General features: G+C 49.7%; 2 protein-coding genes across 4 annotated transcripts; one reads left to right on the forward strand and one right to left on the reverse strand.

The window, feature by feature from the left end:
- Nucleotides 1–1,985: 1,985 nt before the first annotated feature.
- Trir (telomerase RNA component interacting RNase) lies at nt 1,986–5,475 on the reverse strand. Of its 3 annotated transcripts, none has more exons than XM_050120657.1 (3): nt 5,065–5,463; nt 2,645–2,722; nt 1,986–2,400 (listed from the first exon to the last, which is right to left on the reverse strand). In XM_050120657.1, exons 1-3 carry the CDS (start codon nt 5,398–5,400, stop codon nt 2,293–2,295), a joined length of 522 nt encoding a protein of 173 aa, XP_049976614.1. In that variant the 5' UTR covers nt 5,401–5,463; the 3' UTR covers nt 1,986–2,292. The 3 variants fall into 3 exon arrangements, 2 of the variants coding, with proteins under 2 accessions (XP_049976614.1, XP_049976615.1); XR_007588481.1 differs by having other exon boundaries at nt 2,330–2,400; nt 2,645–2,838; nt 5,065–5,472; XM_050120658.1 differs by lacking the exon at nt 1,986–2,400 and having other exon boundaries at nt 2,646–2,722; nt 5,088–5,475.
- A 1,340-nt stretch (nt 5,476–6,815) lies between these two features.
- On the forward strand, nt 6,816–16,091 carry Get3 (guided entry of tail-anchored proteins factor 3, ATPase). The gene is made up of 7 exons (XM_050120656.1): nt 6,816–6,995; nt 7,745–7,892; nt 13,713–13,861; nt 13,943–14,093; nt 14,877–14,984; nt 15,120–15,317; nt 15,749–16,091. Exons 1-7 carry the CDS (start codon nt 6,835–6,837, stop codon nt 15,878–15,880), a joined length of 1,047 nt encoding a protein of 348 aa, XP_049976613.1. The 5' UTR covers nt 6,816–6,834; the 3' UTR covers nt 15,881–16,091.
- The last annotated feature ends 5,790 nt before the right edge of the window (nt 16,092–21,881 follow it).

The following is a 21,881-nucleotide window of genomic DNA, read 5'->3' on the forward strand; positions in this document are numbered from 1 at the left end:
AGGGATTTAACACATCTGTATACATATGGCAGATATAGACATACAAATGAAAAAAAAAATCAATTTTAAAAAGGATAAGTGATCTATAAAAACAGCTAACAGGCACAAAAAGCAGCAGAAGAGGGCTGTGACTCACCCACACTTGTACCTGAATTTCCTTTTGCTTTTCCTAGGTTGCACATCTGGCTAGACTGCGATGAGAAGGGCCTGGATTTCAACTCGCCCTGCTTATTGACACACTCCAGAATAGAGGCCAAGCTGCTGTAGCGGTGACCTACTTGTGTCTGTGTGTTTAAGATCCACTGCTGTTGGCTTCCAAGGAGACAGCCACAGCTGACTCCATTAGCTTTGTTTGCTCCCCTATCATTAACCCACCCAACCCCTCTTTTGAAGACCTATGACCCCTAGATCTTTATACCTGCTGTTACCTCTGCCTTGGAGGACCTTCCACAGACTGTCCTGCCATCTTTGAAATCTAGAGCAAATGTTATCTTACCAATCTGTCAATCCTGACCAACTTTACATTTTATATGTGGTTTTGGGGAGACTCTACATGAGACAAGGGATACCCTAAATTCCTAATCCACTGCCTCCACCTCCCAAGCACTGAGATCAAAGGCATGAGTCACCATGCCCAGTTCCTACATCATACTTGTTAAATGAGTGAATGAACACAGTTGTCTTCAGATTGCTTTAACGAAAGGCCGGGGCACCCCTCAACATTCCTGGACCACAGCTATCTTGTCCTTCCTCAGTAACCATCAGAGCTTGCTACTATAAAACTTATCCTTATATAGTGTCTTGAGATCTCTACTAAGACACTTCCTCTTCTCACCTCCTTCCCTCCAGACTTTGATCAGATGTCACCTAAAGAGGCAGGAAAGATGGCTTATCTGTTAAAAAGCATTGCTGCTCCCCTACAGAACCCAGGTTGAGTTATTAGCAACTATATGGCAGCTCATACATAACTAACCAGCTGTAACTCTGATTCCAGGGAATCGGCTGCTCTTTTCTGGCCTCCACAGGTACCAGGTATGCATGTGGTGCACTGACATACATGCAAGCAAAACCTGAACATGTAAAAATAAAGGAACATATGGGGGAGGGGGGGAAAAAGGAACATATGGCCAGGCAGTGGTGGCACACTCCTCTACTCCCAGCACTCATGAAGGGACAGGCATATTTCTGTGAGTTCAAGGTCAGCCTGGTCTACAGCGCTAGTTCCAAGACAAGCTCCAAAGCTACACAGAGAAACCCTGTCTCAAAAAACAAAAGCAACCAAAAAAGTGACATGTGGGCTGGAAAGATATATAAGCCATTAAAGGCTCTGCTCACAACCAAAAATATAAAGTGGTCTAAAACAGACATCCCCTCCTGCAACAAGCCTCTGTTCTATCCTTGTTAGTAGTCACCACCCAAAAAGCCATGCCTTTTCTTCCCATCTGTCTCCTGTAACAACAGAGAAAATGTAGGCTGTTTAAAGCTCTGGTCCCTAGAATCCAGAACAGCGTTGGCATATATGCTTAGTCAGTACCTAGGGAATAAATAAAATAGCAGCTCTGTATTAACCAAAACGTAAGATTAGTGCACTGCACAAATGTGGAGTGCTGGAGATTGAACACACCTTACATGTACTGGGCAAGCAAACTCACACTTAAGTACACCCCAAGTCACAGCTAAACTGAGACTGTGAGGAGACTTGGAAGGTAGTACAAGTCCATACCATGCTGCCAAGGCAGGAGACAAACCCTATATACTTAAGACCCTGTCTCAAAACAAAAACAAGACAGGCCTTTAAGTGTCACAGTTACTAAAAAAGGAAGAAAGATGTCCTGAGTATAAGATGGGTAGCATGTGCCCCTGCCTACAGAACCTTCCCCTCTGCCCTTCACAAAGGCTCCACCCCAGCACTGGTAGACATGGTAGCCACTAGTGGGCAAAGTCTTAGCTTGGAGATCGCAAAGATGACAAACCGAGCACACAACTCCAGCACTAAATCAGGTTCTTTACTTCTCAGAAGTGACTGCTAAAAGGAGAGACAGCGAGAAGAGACAGACAGAGCCAGAGAAAGCGAGGTGGTGGGAAGAAAGGGGACAGTAAACCACTGGTCTAGTAAGTCTCAGGAGGCAAGTGCTCAAGGTAAAAAAAGAGTCCTGGAGAATGGTCTGCGGCCACGGGAAGCGCCTTGGTTTCCTTCTGTGTATCAGTCCTCCAGGAAGGCCGCTGCCATTACCGCATTAAATAGTTATGTACATCGCAGAGAGTCCCAGGCAGTGAGCACCCAGGAAGGGGTCATTTCACCAGGGGCCGAGTTTTATCATCATCACCGCACTGGTGGGCTTTATACTTTTTCACTTCTGCCATGTACTTGGCCCATGCGTCACCTTTACTTGTTAATACCTGTGGGGTCGAAGAGGGGAGGACCAGTTGGAAGACAGATGATGAAGCAGCTGGGACAAGAGTCAGGAACACAATGAGACAGCTAACCCATCCCTAATGTCCCCCTAAATGCCTTGGGTTTGAGGTGAAAATAAGCAGAAGCAGGTTATCTGGGGGACCTCCCACCCTACCAGACCCACCCATCCAAAGCCTGAATCTGGAAAGACAAGACAGTTGGGGTGGCACCCCTAGCCAGCCCACTCACCTCATCCTCCGTCTTCTGCTTCTTGGCTACTATTCCCGTCTTGAGGGCTAGTTTGTTTCCGCCTCTGCGCTTGCCCACCTGGGTGAAGGGACAGAAGACTGCAAGGGTTACAGGAGCCGGGCCCGCCCTTGGCGGTGCTGAGGCCCACTACACCTTCCTAGCGACGCCTCGCCCAGCTCCTCCAGCCGGCCGACCTGCGCAGCAATCAGAGAGGAGCACACTCGACTCAGCACCTGCCCTGGGCTGCCATTCCCAGGCAGTCCTGGGCCCCAGACTACCCTCCCAGGGGGCAGAGGAGTGCTCACCTTGCTGGGGAGTGGCACTGTCCTCTCTCTTTCTGCCCAGGCCTCCCCCTGTCCTGGCAGGGACCACATAGGTAGCAATACCTTTATTGAGTACTACTATATACCAAGCCTTATACACAACACAAAGAGTGCTGTGGCCATGTTATCTGCTCTCACATTCAGTTATGCTATTGGAAAGGTAATAACTACCCCATTTTAGAGACTAAAGACAAATCTGGGAGGGACAGAACACACTGCAAAACAAGAGAGCAATGCTCAGGGTAAGATGATGCAAAGCCAATGGGAGTACCCTGAACCACAACACATCCCTAATTCTCCTGCCCTGATCTGGCCTGGCTTTTTTAGAGGTATATGACTAGACTATATGGCTAGTCATGAGCAGCATATGGAATTAATAGTACCACTACTGCTGCTGCCATTCCTGGACAAGATTTCGGCCTCTATTCTTGACTGTCATATCAACCCAGATCCTTCCTACTCCCTCTAAGAACAGTTTTACTCTGGATTTCAACCCTGGTATCCCATCTTCTCCCTTTAACTGGGGGGAGAGGGGGTCTCCAAGCCATCATTCTATACTCACCCTTCAACTGAGGCATCAGCTACTGCTGTGACTATCCCCCATCACCTGTTCTCATGTAGTTCTACAGATGTAATCTAGGCTCTCAAGCATTCGCAGTAATCTACAACTGAGCTAGATCTCCTTATCTCATTTTTATTTTTGAGATGGGTCTCACTAAGTTCCTCAGGTTGGCTCTGAATTCATTCTGTACTTTAGACCCTCGGTCTCAGCTCCTGAATAGCTGAGGTTACAGAAACACAGTACTGGACCCAGTCACACAAACACAACTTTTTCGTGTTGTTTCTAGAAACAGGTTATTGCTATTTAACTTTGGCTGATTTCAAACTCTTCAATCCTCCTGTCTCAACCTACACAGTGCTAGGATTACATGTATGTGCCACCTTATCTGGCTCATACACCCTTTTAAGAGCTAAAGAAACTTAAGTTTTGCCCCAAACCACACAGTTGAGTTCAGGATTTGACCCACGATCTGTTATTTTCAAACCAACATTTCTTCCTCCCCACTGCAGGGCCTCTAACTCAACACCTGAGACAAAGCAGGCTCAAAACTAACAAAAATTATATATCCAATTTATTTAACCTAGAACTCCTCATCCTGGTACTCATGACGTTTTCAGCTAGATCATTCTTTGTTATTCCATGTACTGTAGGATGCTGAACAGCATCCCTGTGCCCACCCATAGATGTCACTAGCATCTCCTCTTAAGAGTTTTAACAACCAAAATGTCTACAGACTTTACCAATGAGGGTAAAGAGAGTTGTCCCCAATAGAGAAACACTGGTCTCGTTCTTTCTGTAAGAGTCTGAATTTTCTAAGGAATATTCTCACATCCAAAGGTGAAATTTCAATAATTTAGAACTACAGAAAAACAGGGTAGGCAACCCAGGCTCTAAACAAACAACGTTTTCTGTCAAATTCAACACTGAATACCCAGCACAAAGTAAGATGCTCAATAAACCGACAGTAGTTAAAATATATAGAAAGGAATCGACTGATCTTCCTAAGGCCACAAAGTCGGTGATTTGCATTTTGTTGGTGGTTGGTTGGTTTTGTTTAATTAGGGCAGGATCTCACTTTCGAATCCTCGGTCTTCTTGAATCCGGAGTGCTGGTATTGCAAGGCGTGTGCCACCACGCCCGGCTACGGTCCGTGGTCTGAGTTTAACGAATATAGCAGACTCGGAATTTGAATTTGTACCCTCCTTTTCCCACAAATTGTGTGTTTGAGTCCCCACTATTCAAAGTCTGGGTACAAAACAAACAGGAATCCTAGCGTCTAAGGTCCCCTATCCCCAGAGTGCTGCTTCCAATACAATTTCCCGGTTCCCAGGTCCCGCGAGTAAGATCTGGGTGTTCCCACTAACGCCCAGAAACACCTCTCGTCCGGAATCCAGGTTCAACATTCTCAGCAAGCGACCGGGACCGTCCGGGCGTCCCGACGGAGGGCTGCCTTGGACCATGACGCCCCTTCCCGGGCCCGACTCCCCCTGCCAACACGGGCCCCGGCGCCCGCCCCCACCCCCGCGGCTCCTTACGAAGCTGAGCGTGGGGCCTGGGCCGCCCTTCCTCTTCGGATTCCCTGGGCCCGCCGCGGCGGAGGCCGATGGGTCGGGTCGCTGCGGGCCCGGGGGTGGCTCCTCCTGCCGCTGCCGCTGCTCCTCCTCCATCTTCCGCTTGAACAGCTCCAGGAAGCTGCCGTCGTTGGCGAACAAATTCACACCGCTGGACACCGGACTTGAGCCAGACACCTCGTCGTCCCCGCTCTCGGGTGACGTTCCTGGCCCTGATTCAGCCCATCGACTCCCGCCGTCGCCCGCCGGGCCGGGCGCCTCCCGACCCGGAGGCTCCGCCCGTCTCCCTCGGGCAGCCATTTTGTCGCCAGGTGCCGCGCAAGGAACGTCGGGAAAGGCTCTCAGATCGCGCGCTTGGCGCGGGACTGGCTTCGTCTGGAGCACTGCATGCTGGGAAGAGAGGACGGATTCCCAGAAATCAACGCAAGTGGGCGGGGTTTGGGTGGAGCCAAGGTGCTCTGACCTGGCGACCCAGAAGCCGGGTTCAGAAGTCGGGGTCCTTTCCTTCTGTTCCACGGATTTCCCTAATCCTGCCAGACACGAATCCGTTAAGCAGACAGAAACTCCCCTAGAATCGAACCATCGTCTGGGACCCGGGTCCCCTCTAAAGGCTGAACGCACAATCCCAGTCGGCCGCCAGAACTCTAGCTGAAAGAATCTTGTCTGGGCTTGACTCGTGGGAACTTGGGCGGCCCCTAACTAGGTCTACAAAGGTTATCTATCTAACTTGGCACCTCCTATTAGAAGTGAAAGCTTCTCCAGGTTGGGCATCTGTCTCGGAATTTAATCTCGTACCTTTAAATAAGCATACTGCTGGCTGCGTGCAGCTAGACGCCCTGTCTCAAATGAAGCCCAAGATATTTCTAGTCTGAGCTGGGTTCTGCACTAATGGATTAACAACCCTAGTATTCCTTCCCGAGAACAGGGATTGAATTCAAACAGCATTTGTTGAACTTGAAGCACGCACACACGTGTACACGGAGGGGGTGGGGGAAGTAGAGCGCCAAGGACAACAAGAGTTTCAGAAAAGTAAAGTTCTCTTTACAAGGACCACTGTTACAGATATCATTCCTACCCAGTTTGGGTATTCCGGGCAGATAGGGCAAAAGTCTGCATGCCCTGCCACAAATGCAGTCTTTTTGCCTTTTATCGACCCTCAGTCAACTAACCAGTCCGTTCGTGATTGGTTGCGACAGGAACTAGGTGGCTCACAACCAACTGAGTAACTGGCGGACAAGAAGAGATGCTAAGGTCCTAAATAGAAAGTAATGGGAAAATGATCATCAGGAAACTGAGCCTGTAGAATCGAGCCAAGAGATGCTCTAACTTCATTCAAAGAGCATAGACAGGATGTTTGGCTGGTTGCTAAGGAGAGAGAGAGGGGGGTTGACGCCTACAGGGACTTGAGCGTGACTAGTGGAAGTAAGACAAGATACAGCCAATAAAAAGAGTGCCGCAAGACTTAAGATCCAATCAGTGAAGGGCAATGCTGTGGGTCATACCAATATGTTCACAAGACAGGGGAATTCTTAGAAAACTAGAGACAAAAGTTCACCAAGGTGAGCCCTCGAGGCATAAAACGGTGAAATCATAGCGTCTGTTGTCAATGTAAATGTCAATGCACGAGGAAAATAAGTCAGGCTTCCAGCCTCCACGGGGATGTTGCAGACTTACTTCCCCTGTAGGTGTTTGGGACGTGGCGCGTCCCGCTTGATCACGTGAGCCGGCTCCAAGATGGCGGCGGGGGTGGCCGGGTGGGGGGTTGAGGCAGAGGAGTTCGAGGATGCTCCTGATGTGGAGCCGCTGGAGCCCACGCTTAGCAATATCATCGAGCAGCGCAGCCTTAAGTGGATCTTCGTCGGGGGCAAGGGTGGCGTGGGTAAGACCACCTGCAGGTAAGGAGGCTCTAGTGGGGCCAAGAAGATGGGTGGGATGTACCACCGGACGAAGAAGGGGAGAACGGGGACCGGCTTTTTCATCCCGAGCGGGGCAGAGCGAGCTCAGCGGGGCTCTCCGGGGATGTACTCAGCGGAAGGTACTGCAGCCTGCTGAAGATACCTCCTGAGTGCAAGTCTGGTGTCCTAGTTGAATTATCCCTCCTTGGGTCTTGTGAATTAGCGCGTGGTGTGTGCAGAGGAGCATTTAAATACCGCAGTCGGCTGGACAGTACCCCCCAGGAAGTTCAGAGTAGAGGGAGGGATACTAATGCAAGCTGTTATAGTATGACGAACCTTCCATTTGATGCCCAGCGCGGGAAGGAGTAGAAGGGTGTGAAAAAGCACATGATTACAGTGCCTCAGTCCATTGAGAGGTGAAGTATTTGTCCCTGAACAAGTCGAGTGAGGGAGGAAAAGCAGTCTATGCTGGCTAGACACCTGCACTGTGCCACTGCAGGCCAAAAAAGCAGAAGCAGGTGCTTGAACAGGCCGAAACAGTAAACTGAACATTGCACACCAGTCCGATCCAAATAGAAAGGTCAGGTGGTGATCTCTGCAAGTATTAAGGCATGATCCCACTGGGACCCATCCTTGCTCTTAAGGTCCCGCTGATCCAGGGCTCTGTGGCCCGACCTCGCATCTCCTGCTATACCCCACTACCAGAAGCTGGCTCCTCACTCCTGTCTTCCCACCTTTCTTTCGCGCAGTTGCAGCCTGGCGGTCCAACTGTCTAAAGGACGTGAGAGTGTCCTCATCATTTCCACAGACCCAGCCCACAATATCTCAGATGCTTTTGATCAGAAGTTCTCCAAGGTGCCTACCAAGGTCAAAGGCTATGACAACCTGTTTGCTATGGTAAGTAAAGCTGGGGTCTCTCTGGCTGCGCTTCCTTTTTTTTTTATTTTTTAATTTTGTTTTAAAGACAGGTATTTTGCCCAGAGTGCATGGGTGATACCCAGGCAGGCCAGAAGAGAGTATCAGATCCTTCAGGACTGGAGTTACAGTTATGAGCCAATACCTGGGTGCTGGGAATCGAGCCCAGATCCTTAGGGAGAACAGCCAGTACTCTTAACCACTGAGCTCCAACCATAAAGTCTTCAGGGGACATATACCTACCAGCAGCCACCAGGCCATTCACAGTTGGCATACTCATCCCTTTGATGTCACTCTTTGCCTTGCGTAACCCCAGAGGGACATGTGGGAACAGGAAGAAAGGTGACCAAATGAAACTAAACAAGCAAAGGGAAGGGAAGGAAAAGGAGGAAGACCAACCGTCGGTGCAGTGTGCAGTGTTGCTGGCTGAGCAAGCAGTTTGACTTTGAGTCTAAGTTTAATAGGCGTTTTTTGTTTTTCTTGTTCTATAAGAAAGCTATTCTTTTTTTTAATTAATTAATTTATTAAAACTTTCCACCTCCTCCCCTCCCTCTCCTTCCCCTCCCCCTCCCTCTCCAGTCCTAAGAGCAGTCAGGGTTTCCTGCCCTGTGGGAAGTCCAAGGTCCTCCCCCCTCCATCCAGGTCTAGGAAGGTGAGCATCCAAACAGACTAGTCTCCCACAAGGCCAGTCCATGCAGTAGAATCAAAACTCAGTGCCATTGTCCTTGGCTTCTCTGTCAGTCCTCATTGTCAGCCACATCAGAGAGACCAATTTGATCACATGCTCCATCAGTCCCAGCTGGTCTTGGTGAGCTCCCATTAGATCAGTCCCATTGTCTCAGTGAGTGGACGCATCTCTCGCGGTCCTGACTTTCTTGCTCATGTTCTCCGTCCTTCTGCTCCTCATTTGGACCTTGAAAGCTATTCTTTTAAAGATTAACTTTATTTTTAGTTATATGTGTGGGGGCCAGAGGTATCAGGTCTCCGTTGAGCTGAAGTTATAGGCCAGTATGAATTCCTACTCCTGTGTGGGTACTGGAAATTGAATGAGGGTCCTCTGGAAGAGCAGTACACACTCTTAACTGCTGAGCCATCTCTCTTGCCCCATGCTCACATTGTTGTTGTTATTGTGTTGTTGGGAGTGATGATGGTGGTGGTGGTGCTGCTGCTGTTTAAGATGGAACCCAGGGGGCTGAAGAGATGGCTCAGCAGTTAGGAGCACTGGGTCTTCTTCCAGAGGTCCTGAGTTCAATTCCCAGCAACCACATGGTGGCTCACAGCTATCTGTAGTGAGGTCTGGCACCCTCTCCTGGCCTGATGGCATACATGCAGACCTAGAACACTACATACATATTAAATGAATAAATCTTAACCAAAAAAAAAAAAAAGGCCGGGCCATGGTGGTGCACGCCTTTAATCCCAGTACTCGGGAGGCAGAGGCAGGCGGATCTCTGTGAGTTCGAGATCAGTCTGGTCTACAGAGCTAGTTCCAGGACAGGCTCCAAAGCCACAGAGAAACCCTGTTTGGGGGGGGGGGGGGGAAGACCCAAAATGGAGCCTAGGGCATCCAGCATGCTAGGCCAGTGCTCAGCTGCATTCCCTGCTCTCTATTCTGAACCGGGCTGGGCGTGGTGACACGTGCCTTTTATCCCAGCACTAGAGAGAGGCAAGTGGATCGCTGCAAATTTGAGGCCAGCAGGGCTACATAGTAAGACCCTATCTAAAAAAATTATAGTGCCTGGCCATGGTGGTGCAATCCTTTAATCCCAGCACTCGGGAGACAGAGATAGGTGGATCTTTGAGTTTGAGGCCAGCCCAGTCTACAGAGTTCAAAGACAGCCAGGGATACATAGAGAAACCCTGCCTGGGGGGAAAAAAGAAAAGAAAGAAAGAAATCCATGTCTAACTGTGATATTGGATTACAAGAAGGCTAGGGATTTACCCAGGTTGTATCCTCCTCCCCCCCCCCCTCTCTCTCTCTCTCTCTCTCTCTCTCTCTCTCTCTCTCTCTCTCTCTCTCTCGTTTTGTGTGTGTTTGTGTTTGTATGCATGCACCCATACCCATGTGCCACTACGGAGGTCAGAGAACATTTTCGGATACTGATGTTTGCTCTTCTACTTTGTTTACTGCTATATACATTAGGCTAGGTGGCCTGAGAGTTGCCAGGGGTTCTCCATCTCTTTTTGTTTGTTTGTTTGTTGTAGTTTTTCAAGACAGGGCTTCTCTGTAGCTTTGGATCCTGTCCTGGAACTAGCCCTTGTAGACCAGGCTGGCCTCGAACTCACAGAGATCCACCTGCCTCTGCCTCCAGAGTGCTGGGATTAAAGGCGTGCGCCACCACGCCCGGCAGGTTCTCCATCTCTTATCTCAACATAGCAGCCCTGGGATTATAGAATCATGTTACATGTTCATCTTTACATGGGTTCTGGAGATCCACATTTCAGACCCCACACTTGCACAAGTGCTTTGTCCACTGAGCCATCTTTTGTTTGTCTGTTTGTTTTACTTTTATGTGTATGTATGTGTTACTGTGTATGGTGTGTGCTATTTGCGTGCAGTGCTCAGAGAGGCCTGAAGAAGACTTCAGATCCCCTGGAACTAAGGATAGAAGTAGTTGTGAGATGCCTGGTGTGAGTGCTTCCCTGCAAGAGCAGCAGACGTTCTTAACCACTAAGACTTCTCTCCAATCCTCATTATTCTGGTTTTTTGAGATAAAGTCTCATGTGTGGCCTCAAACTTGATATGTGGCCAAGGATGACCTTAAACTTCTGATCCTGTGTCATGGTGTCATGGCACCTGCCAAAAATTGATTGGGTTTGCTTCATTTTCATTTATTTTTTTTTAAAGCAATCTTTTCTCATTTTACATACCAATCCCAGTTCCCACTCCTCCCACCTTTCCCCACCCCACCTCCCATCCACTCCTCAGAGAATGGATTCCCATGGGGAGTCAGAGTCTTGCACATCACTTTAAGGCAGGACCCAGGCCCTCCTCCTTTGCTTCATTTTTGCATTGCTGTTTTGTCTGCATGTGTGTCTGTGTACCAACTGAATGGGTCCAGACGAGGGTGTTGGGTCCCCTGGGACTGGATTTACAGATGGTGGTGAACCTTCATGTAGTTTTTGGGAATTGATCGTGGGTCCTCTGGAACAGCAGCCAGTACTCTGTTTTGTTTTGTTTGTTTTTTTGTTGTTGTTGTTTTTGTTTTTAAGTTTTTTGAGACAGGGTTTCTCTGTAGCTTTGGAGCCTGCCCTGGCACTAGCTCTTGTAAACCAGACAAGCAGGCTGGCCACAAACTCACAGAGATCCACCTGCCTCTGCCTCCTGAGGGCTGGGATTAAAGGCATGCGACAGCACCGCCCTGCGCAGCCTGTACTCTTAACCTCTGAGCCATCTCTCCAGTTCTTAAGATTGCATGTTTTTGCTTTAATGAGGAAAATAGTAACTGTCTTGATGGGAACTGAGAAATGGGAACCTTACAGGAGAGAAACAGGGAGTCTTTGAGACAGAATTTCAGCTATGCTTCCCAGACTAGCCTTGAACTCCTGGGCTCAGCCGGTTCTCCTGCTTCAGCCTCTAAAGCAGCTGATTCTGCAGGACTACAGTACCATGCCTGGCTTTGGAAGGGTTTGTCTACGGAAGATGGTGGTAGAGCATATTAGATTGTTTCTGGAACTTTCCAGAGTAGAGAAAGATATAGCATAGCAAGGATAATTCTTTTTTTTTTTTTAAAGATGTGTTTATTATGTATACAGTGTTCTGTCTGCATATATGTATGCTTGCTGCCAGAAGAGGGCACCAGATCTCATTACAGATGGTTGTGAGCCACCATACGGTTGCTGGGAATTGAACTCAGGACCTCTGGAAGAATAGTCAGTGCTCTTAACCTCTGAGCCATCTCTCCAGCCCTGCAAGGATGATTCTTAAAGGCTGAGCTCTGTCCGGCACACACAGCCGGGGCTTAGGCTCTGCCAGGGGTGGAAATCAGAAGGCAGTGTGTGGAACTGGGATGTTCCTGGGGAAGAGGAGGTATTAAAACAGTGGCATTTCAACTTTCCTTTTTACTTTTCTTCCCAGGAATAGAGATTGAACTCAGGGCCTGGTGCATACTAGGGTAGATTCACCACTAAACTCCCCAGCCCTTTTTACTTTTCCTTTGTTATTGTTACGTGTGTGACTGATCACTTCTTCTCTCTTCAGTGGATTCCAGGACAGAACTCAGGCTCGTGAAGAGAGTTTCTTTACTTGTTGAGCCGTCTCGGTTTTGTTTGTGTTTTTTTTTTTTGTTTTGTTTTTTTTTTTTTTTTANAGGGCACCAGATCTCATTACAGATGGTTGTGAGCCACCATGTGGTTGCAGGGAATTGAACTCAGGACCTTTGGAAGAGCAGGCAATGCTCTTAACCACTGAGCCATCTCTCCAGCCCTTGTTTGTGGTTTTGATGTTGCTGGTTTCAGACTAGGTCTCACTAAGTTTACAGCCAGAATTAGCTCACTCAGTAGCATTGGCAGACCTTGCAGCTTTTCTGCCTCATTCTGCTGAGTACTGGAGATTACAAGCCTATTCCACTGGGCCCAGCCAGGGTCTTCTTTCTCTTGCAAAGGCCGGGACTTCCACAGTGAATGAGACAGGAGACATTTGAGGAGGGAATAGGGGTAGTGGGCAGAATTGTATGACTTTTCAAACATCTGTTGGAGATCTGTCATTGCAAATGGGGACAGGTACAACTGATGAGGTGTCTTTTTGTCCCCAAAGCAACAATACCAAAGAGGTAGGGGAAAGTAGAGTGGGGAGCTTGTCAACAGCAAAACAGGAGAGTTGGCAGAAGCTTCTCATGAAGCCTAGGCTAGGTAAGAGAGCAGGCCAAGACTGGGGCCTTATCTCAATAATAGAGCTCCTATCCAAAATCTAACAGGCAGAGAGAGGCTAGGGCCATGGTGTCAAGTGCCCAACTAGAAGCCACCTTTAAGAGGCTCAGGAATTGCTCAGTGGTAAAGCCCATGCTTAGAATTTCCCAGTGTGTTGCTGGAGCCATAACTTGATGGGAGCACATCCTAGCCTGGATGAAGCCCTTGGATTCTTCCATCAGCAGCACTGCCCCCAAACCCGCCCCTGTGTGCGCACACACAAAATAGAATACTGACAAAGAGGAACAGCAGACAGGCAGGGAGAGGAAATGAGACCCAGGTGAGCCACAGACAATGACTGGTGGAATACACCACACCTGTAATCCCAGCATTCAGGGGGTTGAGGAAGACCAGCCTCCGCTCCATAGTGATTTGTTTCTTTAAAAAAATAAAAGAATTAGCCAGGCTTTGGTGACGCACACCTTTAATCTCAGCACTTAGAAGGCAGAGGCAAGTGGATTTTTGTGAGTTTGAGGCCAGCCCAGTCTACAGAATTAGTTCCAAGAGCCAAGGCTATATACAAAGAAACTCTGTCTTGTAAAACCAAATAAATAATTAATAAAAGAATTATATTCAATGATGGCCCACATTAGAGGCATGATCTGAAAATAGTTGGAACTAGCTGTGGTTATATATTGGGAAGGCAAATTTTGGGTGGCAGACAGCTATGCAAATTTCTGCAATGGGCTTGGGTCTCAGCTTATCTTTGGGGCCTCCCCTAGTCCCAGTTTGCAATTTCTTACTTGATTGTGAAGGTTAAACCATTGATGGGACAGACCCGGGATCCTATGTGGTTGGAGCCCTACATGGGCTTCCTCTGGCCTACACCTAGGAGTTGAGGCCCCCTCTGGGAGTCCGTCATCGCAGCCTGAGTCTGGTCCCCTCGGCCCCCAGGAGATAGACCCCAGCCTGGGCGTGGCAGAGCTCCCCGATGAGTTCTTCGAGGAAGACAACATGCTGAGCATGGGCAAGAAGATGATGCAGGAGGCCATGAGTGCCTTCCCTGGCATTGATGAGGCCATGAGCTATGCCGAGGTCATGAGGTAAGCCTGGGAGGGGTTAGTGAATTGTCTGCCTCCTCTGGGAGGACCTCCGGTGTGAACCTGAGCCTCATCTCCCCTCAGGCTGGTGAAAGGCATGAATTTCTCAGTGGTAGTGTTCGACACAGCACCCACCGGCCACACACTCAGACTCCTGAACTTTCCCACCATCGTGGAGCGGGGCCTGGGCCGCCTCATGCAGATCAAGAACCAGATCAGCCCCTTTATCTCACAGGTCGGTACCACACACTCCTTCCGTCAGTGTCTTCCAGGGGCCATGATCCATGTGGCAGAGCAAGAAGCGTGGTCCCAGCCGGGTGGTGGTGGCGCACGCCTTTAATCCCAGCACTCGGGAGGCAGAGGCAGGCGGATCTCTGTGAGTTCGAGACCAGCCTGGTCTACAGAGCTAGTTCCAGGACAGGCTCCAAAACCACAGAGAAACCCTGTCTCAAAAAAACAGAAAGAAAAAAAAAAAAGAAGCGTCGTCCCCCGTCTTTCCCTGTTTAGTGCACTGCCCCCCCTCCACACACGGCCGCAGTGTGACCTCAAGTGAATCTTCTCACTTGGCTGGGTCTTCCTTTCCTTCTCCGTCAACTGTAATGCTCACTTCGCCAACACATCCACTAAAAAGGCAAACATGGGGGGTTCAAGAATGGTTCTGTGGATCACCACTCCCTCATCTATCTGGAACATGCATGTACCTTCCTCCAGCCTCAGACAGTAATGTCGGCTGGGTATCTACTTAGTGCCTAGCACCAGTCTGTGCTAAAAACCTGACAGCTCACGTAGCTAGCACAGCAGCTCTTGGAGGTAAGGTGTGGAGATGGAAAAACCGAGAAGACAGGAGGTCGGATATCTTGGCCATATTTGCTCATAAAGTAGAAGCACATAAAAATTAGACTTAGACCTACCCCGTGAGTCGGCCCCAGGGCACACACCTTTATTGGAGATGCTGCAGTATTCAGCAAGCCCCTGATGGGCCCAGGAAGGTGGCAAACCTGTCCCCTCATTCCCACAGATGTGCAACATGCTGGGCCTTGGGGACATGAATGCTGACCAGCTGGCCTCCAAGCTAGAAGAGACACTGCCTGTCATCCGATCCGTTAGCGAACAGTTCAAGGACCCTGTGAGTTGTGATCCAGCAGGTGGTGAGAGGTTCCTGAGGATGGGGATAGCTAGGCCCTTCCCTTGCTCTTGTCCTGTGCCCACAGAACAGACGACCTTCATCCACGTGTCCCTTGCTCTTGTCCTGTGCCCACAGGAGCAGACGACTTTCATCTGTGTGTGCATCGCTGAGTTCTTGTCCTTGTATGAGACGGAGCGGCTGATCCAGGAGCTAGCTAAGTGCAAGATCGACACCCACAACATCATCGTCAACCAGCTTGTCTTCCCCGACCCTGAAAAACCCTGCAAGATGTGTGAGGCTCGCCACAAGATCCAGGCCAAATACCTGGACCAGGTGTGCCTACCTGCCCGGCTCCAGCCCAGCCAAGACTCCTGTATCTTTTACTCTTTATTATCTCCAAGGACTGGGCCTGCAGCTCAGTAGAGTGTGTGTGTGTGTGTGTGTGTGTGTGAAGCACACACGTGCACGCATTTTGGTCTTGCTGAGGATAGTACTTGAGGCTTTTTACATGCTTAGCAATACTCTTCTGCAGAGCCTTGCCCCCAGTCCTGTCTGACCTCTGTGCCTCCTGATGACCTTCTACTCCGGGGCCTTCTGTATCCAGAGGACTAAAGCTGCACTGGGAAGCATGACATCTAGTCCAGTCCTGGACTTGCTAGCCCCACCACACTTAACCGTATCAAGAGGCCTCTGCCTAACCTGTCTCCCCTTGTAGACCTTTTCTGCCCTTAATCTCTGCTTTCTTCTCTCTAACCTGGTTACAGATGGAAGACCTGTATGAAGACTTTCACATTGTGAAGCTGCCACTGTTACCCCACGAGGTTCGGGGAGCTGACAAAGTCAACACTTTCTCTGCCCTGCTCCTGGAGCCCTACAAGCCCCCCAGCACCCAGTAGCACCACACCACTCATCCCAGCTGCTGCTGTTTCACACCCTCCTCTTTCCCCATGGGGCAGAGTTTGCACAAAGTCCCCCACAGTACGGGGGAGCCACTTAGGAGGTGGGAAGTTGGGAGGGGGTCTGTTCCCCCTGGTGGGGCCTGGGGAGGCTGCAATGCCCCCCACCTCTCCCTGCCTCACGCTCCTCAATAAAATAATCGTAAATAACTCCTTGTTAATGGAGGCATGGGTAGGTAAGCGCCTGTGTACAGCCACAGATCATACGCTGTACAAAAGTTGTCTCCCTCACACACGCAGGGATCCGTCTGCAGCAAACCTATGGTGATACAGGTTTATGGTAGCGGTGGAAAGAGGCTGTCTTGGGTAAAGAGAAGCCTGGTCTTAAAGATATCCTTTTTTTTTTTTTTTAAGATTTATTTATTATGCATACAACATTCTGCCTCCACGTGTGCCCACACGCCAGAAGAGGGCGTCAGATCTCATTACAGATGGTTGTGAGCCACCATGTGGTTGCTGGGTATTGAACTCAGGACCTCTGGAAAAGAGCAGACAGTGCTCTTAACCACTGAGCCATCTCTCCAGCTCCAAAGATATCCTTTCTAGGGCTGCAAAGCCTATGGTCAAGCATCTGCACCCTTCCCTAAAAACTCAGTGTCCCAGGTGTGTTTGTACATAACTTTAACCTCAGAAGGCAGAGGCAGGCAGGATCGCTATGAGTTCAAGGCCAGCCTGGTATTCAAAATGAATTCCAGGTCAGCCCAGGCTATTACACAGGTAAAAACCCTATCTCAACAAAAAAAGAAAAAAAAAAAAAAGAAGCAGAGGCTCAGAGTGTGGGAATCTTTAGGCCCCATGGCCAGCCCCAGGCTAGTAGGGAGCAGATTAAGCAGGCAGTGAGCCCAACACCACCTGCTGTTTAGTTTGGGAATTAGTGGGTGCCCTGGGCAGAGGCTAGGCCTGCCAGACTGGGGATTAAAGAGCTGCAAACACGCCCCAAGTTCCTGCCTTCCTGGGATGCTTTCAGCTGCTCCTGGGGTGGGACTAATGAGGACTGGCAGGAGCCAGAAGATGTTAGGGGTTCCCTTAGGCTGGACCTGCTTTCAGAGGTTTCCTGAGGTTCCCCAGTACAGGCCTCCAGCTGTTTGGGCTTTAGTCTTACAGCCCTTAAATTGGTGACCTGAATTGTGGCACAAATTCTCAGACAACACACCTTTGAGGAAGTTACTTAGCAGACCGGCATCCCCTGCCCTTCCCTGTATCCTCTGAACAACCAATATATTGGACACCTTGAGAAACTGGGAATAAAACATGACTTTGGGTGTTTTCAAGTTCCACAAGTGCTTGGTTTGAGGGGACAAGAAGGGGTGCTGAAAGACATTCATGACTCAGAAGTGTTCCTGGTCCACCCAGGGTCTAGGCGTGCTGGGGAATGCATGTAAGGGGAACCCATTTATGCGTCTAGACTTGTCCTCCTACTGGACTCTGGGTGTGTGCAAGCTGGTATGGGCATGTCGTAGTGGCAGATGTAAACAAACAGGCAGCCATAGGACAGAAGGACCACAGACTCCAAGCCCACATCGCCTGGGTTCAGATCCTGAAGATGTGGTCTGCCCTCGAGGCTAGTGGGACAACAGGAACCATCTCCCCTGCTGGCACAGGTTTTTCTCCAGTACCCGCTCAGCCCTCATTAAGTGTCACTTGCTGTTGCAGTGAGAGGGCATGTGAACCAGGCAACCTGCCCTCCAGAGCCACTGGGGGGGCAGGAACTGTGTGGGAACGTGTGTGCTGGGGGAGAAGAGATGTGCGAAGCAGGGAGCTCAAGGACACATGCTAGGGAGGGAGTCAGGGCAGTCTGTCAAAGAACAGCCTGTCCGATCTCCAGGTCCTACAGCTGGTCGTATCACCCCGGTCCACTGTCGTTGCTGGAGTTTATAGGCTGTGGGGCAGCTGGACAGCGGAGATATAGGTCTAAGGGTGGCCAGCCCAAGCTGGTTCCTAATTTACCCAGGTGGGGCAGACATCTGCCAGCCTGGGAACACTGTGTCCTGGCCAGATGGGCCTCCCAGTGATGCTGCAAAGCAGGATGATACCAAGGAACTCATGGGGGAACCTCAGAGTGCCCCCTCCCAGGTCGGACCCCTGAGCCTCTGCCCCTCTCATACCCATGTGTCTGTGGACATGCTTGAAGTTGGGGGTGGCAGTGGGCGTGTTCTCTGTGCCAGGCTGGGAGTGGCCCTCCTGTTGGTGTGTCTCTGAGGAGAGAACATCTGTCTCGAATCAATGCCAAATGTAGGGACAATGATTTATGTCCCTAGTTGTGTGTTCAGGGCATTGTTGAGTGTGAAACCTAAGTATGTGTCTGGGTGTTTCTGTACACAGCACATAAAGGAGGAAGCATTGAGACAAGGCTTTTTTAATTTTAGACAGGGCCTGACTATATTACTTCGATTGTCCTTGATGCATAGCCTCCAAAATGCTAGGATTATGGGTATACGCCACCAAGACTGCCTAAACATAATTATGTTCAAATGCATTAATGTCACCAGGGTTTTTAGTTGGTGAAAATATTAAGGAGAGATCCCTGTTGTCATCCCCCTGCCGTGCTAGGGTTGGAACCCAGGGCTTCACAAATGCGTGGCAAGTCTTCCATCATTAAGCTACCTGAACACAGTCCTTGCAAACTGGCAGACATCACCAAGGCCCTTCTCTGACCCTAAGGTTGTATCCAGCTGTGTTGAGGAAGGTCCCCCACACTTCTCAGGTGACTTTGGATGTGTCTTTTACAGAGGAAAAGGAGACTTCAGACTGAATATGAAGTCTGTGGCCATGGATGGGAAGGCATGGGTGACTGTTCTCTCCTGAGTCCTTGTCATATGGTGAGAGCTTACAGGAAGGCCCACTTCTTCTGCCCTCCTGTAAGGCTGTTTGGAGCACCTAGTGTGGGCCCATGAGCTGAGAACTGGCTGCTCCCAGGTTTCACTTGCCTTCCACCCACTTGCTCCAGAGGAGGGAAGAGTGTGGGGCTACATGTTCCTTGTGTGACGTCGGACTGGTGTGTGTGTGTGTGTGTGTGTGTGTGTGTGTGTGTGTGTGTGTGTAGGTCAGAGGGCAGTTCTGTGGAACTGGTTTTCTTTATATGAGGGATTAAACTCATGTCATGCTTTTTGTTTTGTTTAGCTTGATTTGGTTTGTTTGTTTGTTTGTTTTTTGGAGGCAGGGTTTTATTGTATTGCCCAGCTGACCTAGAACTCACTCTGTAGACCAGACCGGCCTCAAACTCACAGAGATCCACCTGCCTCTGCCTCCTGAGTGCTGAGATTAAAGGCGTGCAACACCATCACCTGGCCAGGTGATGAGGTTTGTATAGCAGGTGCCTTTACCACTGAGCCATCTCTATGCACACGCGCACACACACACACACACACACACACACACACACACGCATATGCACTTTTTTGATAATACACACACACACACATGATTTTTAGAGACAGGGTCTCTCTGTTTAGCCCCAGCTGTCCTGGAACTCACTCTCTAGACCACGCCCTCCCTGAACTCACAAAGATCGCCTGCCCCTGCCTCCCAAGTGCTGGGATTAAAGGCGTGCACCACCACTGTCCAGCATTATTTTTTTTTTGAGACAGGGTTTCCTCTGTGGCTTTGGAGCCTGTCCTGGAACTAGCTCTGGAGACCAGGCTGGTCTCGAACTCACAGAGATCCGCCTGCCTCTGCCTCCCAAGTGCTGGGATTAAAGGCGTGCGCCACCACCGCCCTGCTTCCAGCATTATTTTTTTAGACAGAATCTACCATGGAGCAAACTGAGGCTTACCCCAAATTCACTATGTAGCCCAGGTTTGTGTCTATCTCTTCTATGTGATCTTGCCTCTGCCTCCCAAAGAAAGCTAAGATCATAGATATGCACCTTTACACTTTGAGGGGAGGGTCTGGAACTCTCTGTGTAGACCTGTATAACAGGCTGGTCTCAAACTCACATATTCTGCCTGCTTCTGCCTCTCTGGTGGCTGGGATTTAAAAAAGGTGAATTCTTCTTTTATTGCCCTGAAGACAGGATTTTTCTGTGTAGACCAGGCTGTCCTGGAATTCACTCTGTAACCAAACTCTAGACCAGGCTGGCCTTGAACTCAAAGATCTGCCTGTCTCTGCCTCCCAAGTGCTGGGATTAAGGGGTGTGCCAACACCACCAGGCTGTTTAGGTTTTATTGTAAGGATGTTTTACCTGCATGTATGTACATACACTCCATGAGCAAATGCCCAAAGAGGCAAAGAGAGCATAAGAATCTCTGGAACTGGGCTGGAGAGATGGCTAAGAGTTCAAGAGCACTGTCTGTTCTTCCAGAGGACCTGGGTTCAATTCCCAGCACCCACATGGTAGCTCACAACTGTCTGTAACTCCAAGATCAGACAAACATGCAGGCAACATGCCAATGCACATAAAATAAAAATAAATTTGAAAAAAAAAAGAATCCCTGGAACTGGTGTTACAGACAGCTGTAAACAGCAATATGGGTGCTAGGTACCACATTCTACAAGAGCAGTATAAGTTCTTAACCCCTGAGCTGTATCTCCAGCCCTACCTTTTCAATCATGTCTATATGCTTTTATGCCTGTGTGGGGACATGTGCATCTGAGTACAAGGTGCCCTTGGATCCCCTGGGGCTGGAGTCACAGGTGCTTGCGAGCTACCAGAGTAGGTACTGGGAACAAACTCAACAACAGCAGTATATGGTAAGCACTGAGCCATCTCTTCAGCCCCTCTTTTGGCCTTTTAAGACTCAGTCTCACACTCTAGCTCAGGCTAGCCTAGAACTCATGACAGTCCTCCTGTCTTAGCTGCCAGCATACCTGGCTGACCTTGAAAATCTCTGTGTGACCCTGTGAAGGGCCACGCGGGTTAAGTAAAGCTGTGTTAGGGGAAGCTGACTGTGTGCCTGGGTGTACGGTGTGCTGTGCATCTCTATGGCAGCTGGTAGTCACAGGTAACTGAAGGTGACCCAGTCTTGTTAGCCGTTCTCTCTCTCTCTCTCTCTCTCTCTCTCTCTCTCTCTCTCTCTCTCTCTCTCTCTATGTGTGTGTGTGTGTGTGTGTGTGTGTGTGTGTGTGTGTGAGAGAGAGAGAGAGAGAGAGAGAGAGAGAGAGAGAGAGAGAGCTTCTTCCCTCTCTTCCAGCTGTAGCTTCCTTCTCCCTACCAGGGAAGGAGACAAAAAGGAGCAAGAAAGTACAGGCAGACCACACACACACACACACACACACCACCACCACCACTACCCTATCCACCCCCGGCCCCCCCCCTCCCTGCCCAGGAGACAAACTGGCAGACCTTCTCCAAACAAAGCTCCCAGACTGCAGCTGAGCTAGAGAGGATGGACCTGGGAGGGGCTGCCCATTCCCCAGGTCCCTTCCTGCACAGAGTCTGGCTTCAGCCCCACCCAACACTGAAGCCACCCTCCCATTCAGTCTCCTTCCCTGTCTGTCCCTGTACTGCCACCCTCAACACAGGTGAGAAGAACCAGGCCTGGGAGAATAAAGGGCCTTGGGAAGTGGCAGGTTTTGGACAGGACTCCTGGGGGACATTGGGGAAGGCTAGGAGGGACAGCAAGAAAGGAGGGGGGGGTAGAGGAGGGTCTGGGGTAGAACCGGAGAAGTCCTATCGGGAGATTGGGAGGCTGTGGAACAGATTGAAGACCTGGGGCCTTAAAGGCTCCATTCAGAGCAGTTCTGAATATGAGGGGATAGTAACCCCTGTCTGCTAAGGCAGACTGTAGGCTCAGGGGAGTGGAGAGAGGGAACCAAAGCTGGGAGAGTGAGCAATGAGTTATGGGGGAAGGCTGTTGAAGCTCTGAGAATTTAGAAACTGAGGGCTCGGGAAGTCAAGAAGGTTGAGCGCTGTACAGGTGAAAGGGATGGGGGGGGGCGTGGGAGGCATTTCAAAAATTAACTAGATTCATCCAAGGGTTTAGGAGGTGAAAGATCTAACTAA

This window comes from Alexandromys fortis, unplaced genomic scaffold (assembly GCF_014885135.2).
Source record: "Alexandromys fortis isolate MF-2015 unplaced genomic scaffold, M_Fortis_MF-2015_v1.1 scaffold_186, whole genome shotgun sequence".
NCBI classification, from domain to species: Eukaryota; Metazoa; Chordata; class Mammalia; order Rodentia; family Cricetidae; genus Alexandromys; species Alexandromys fortis.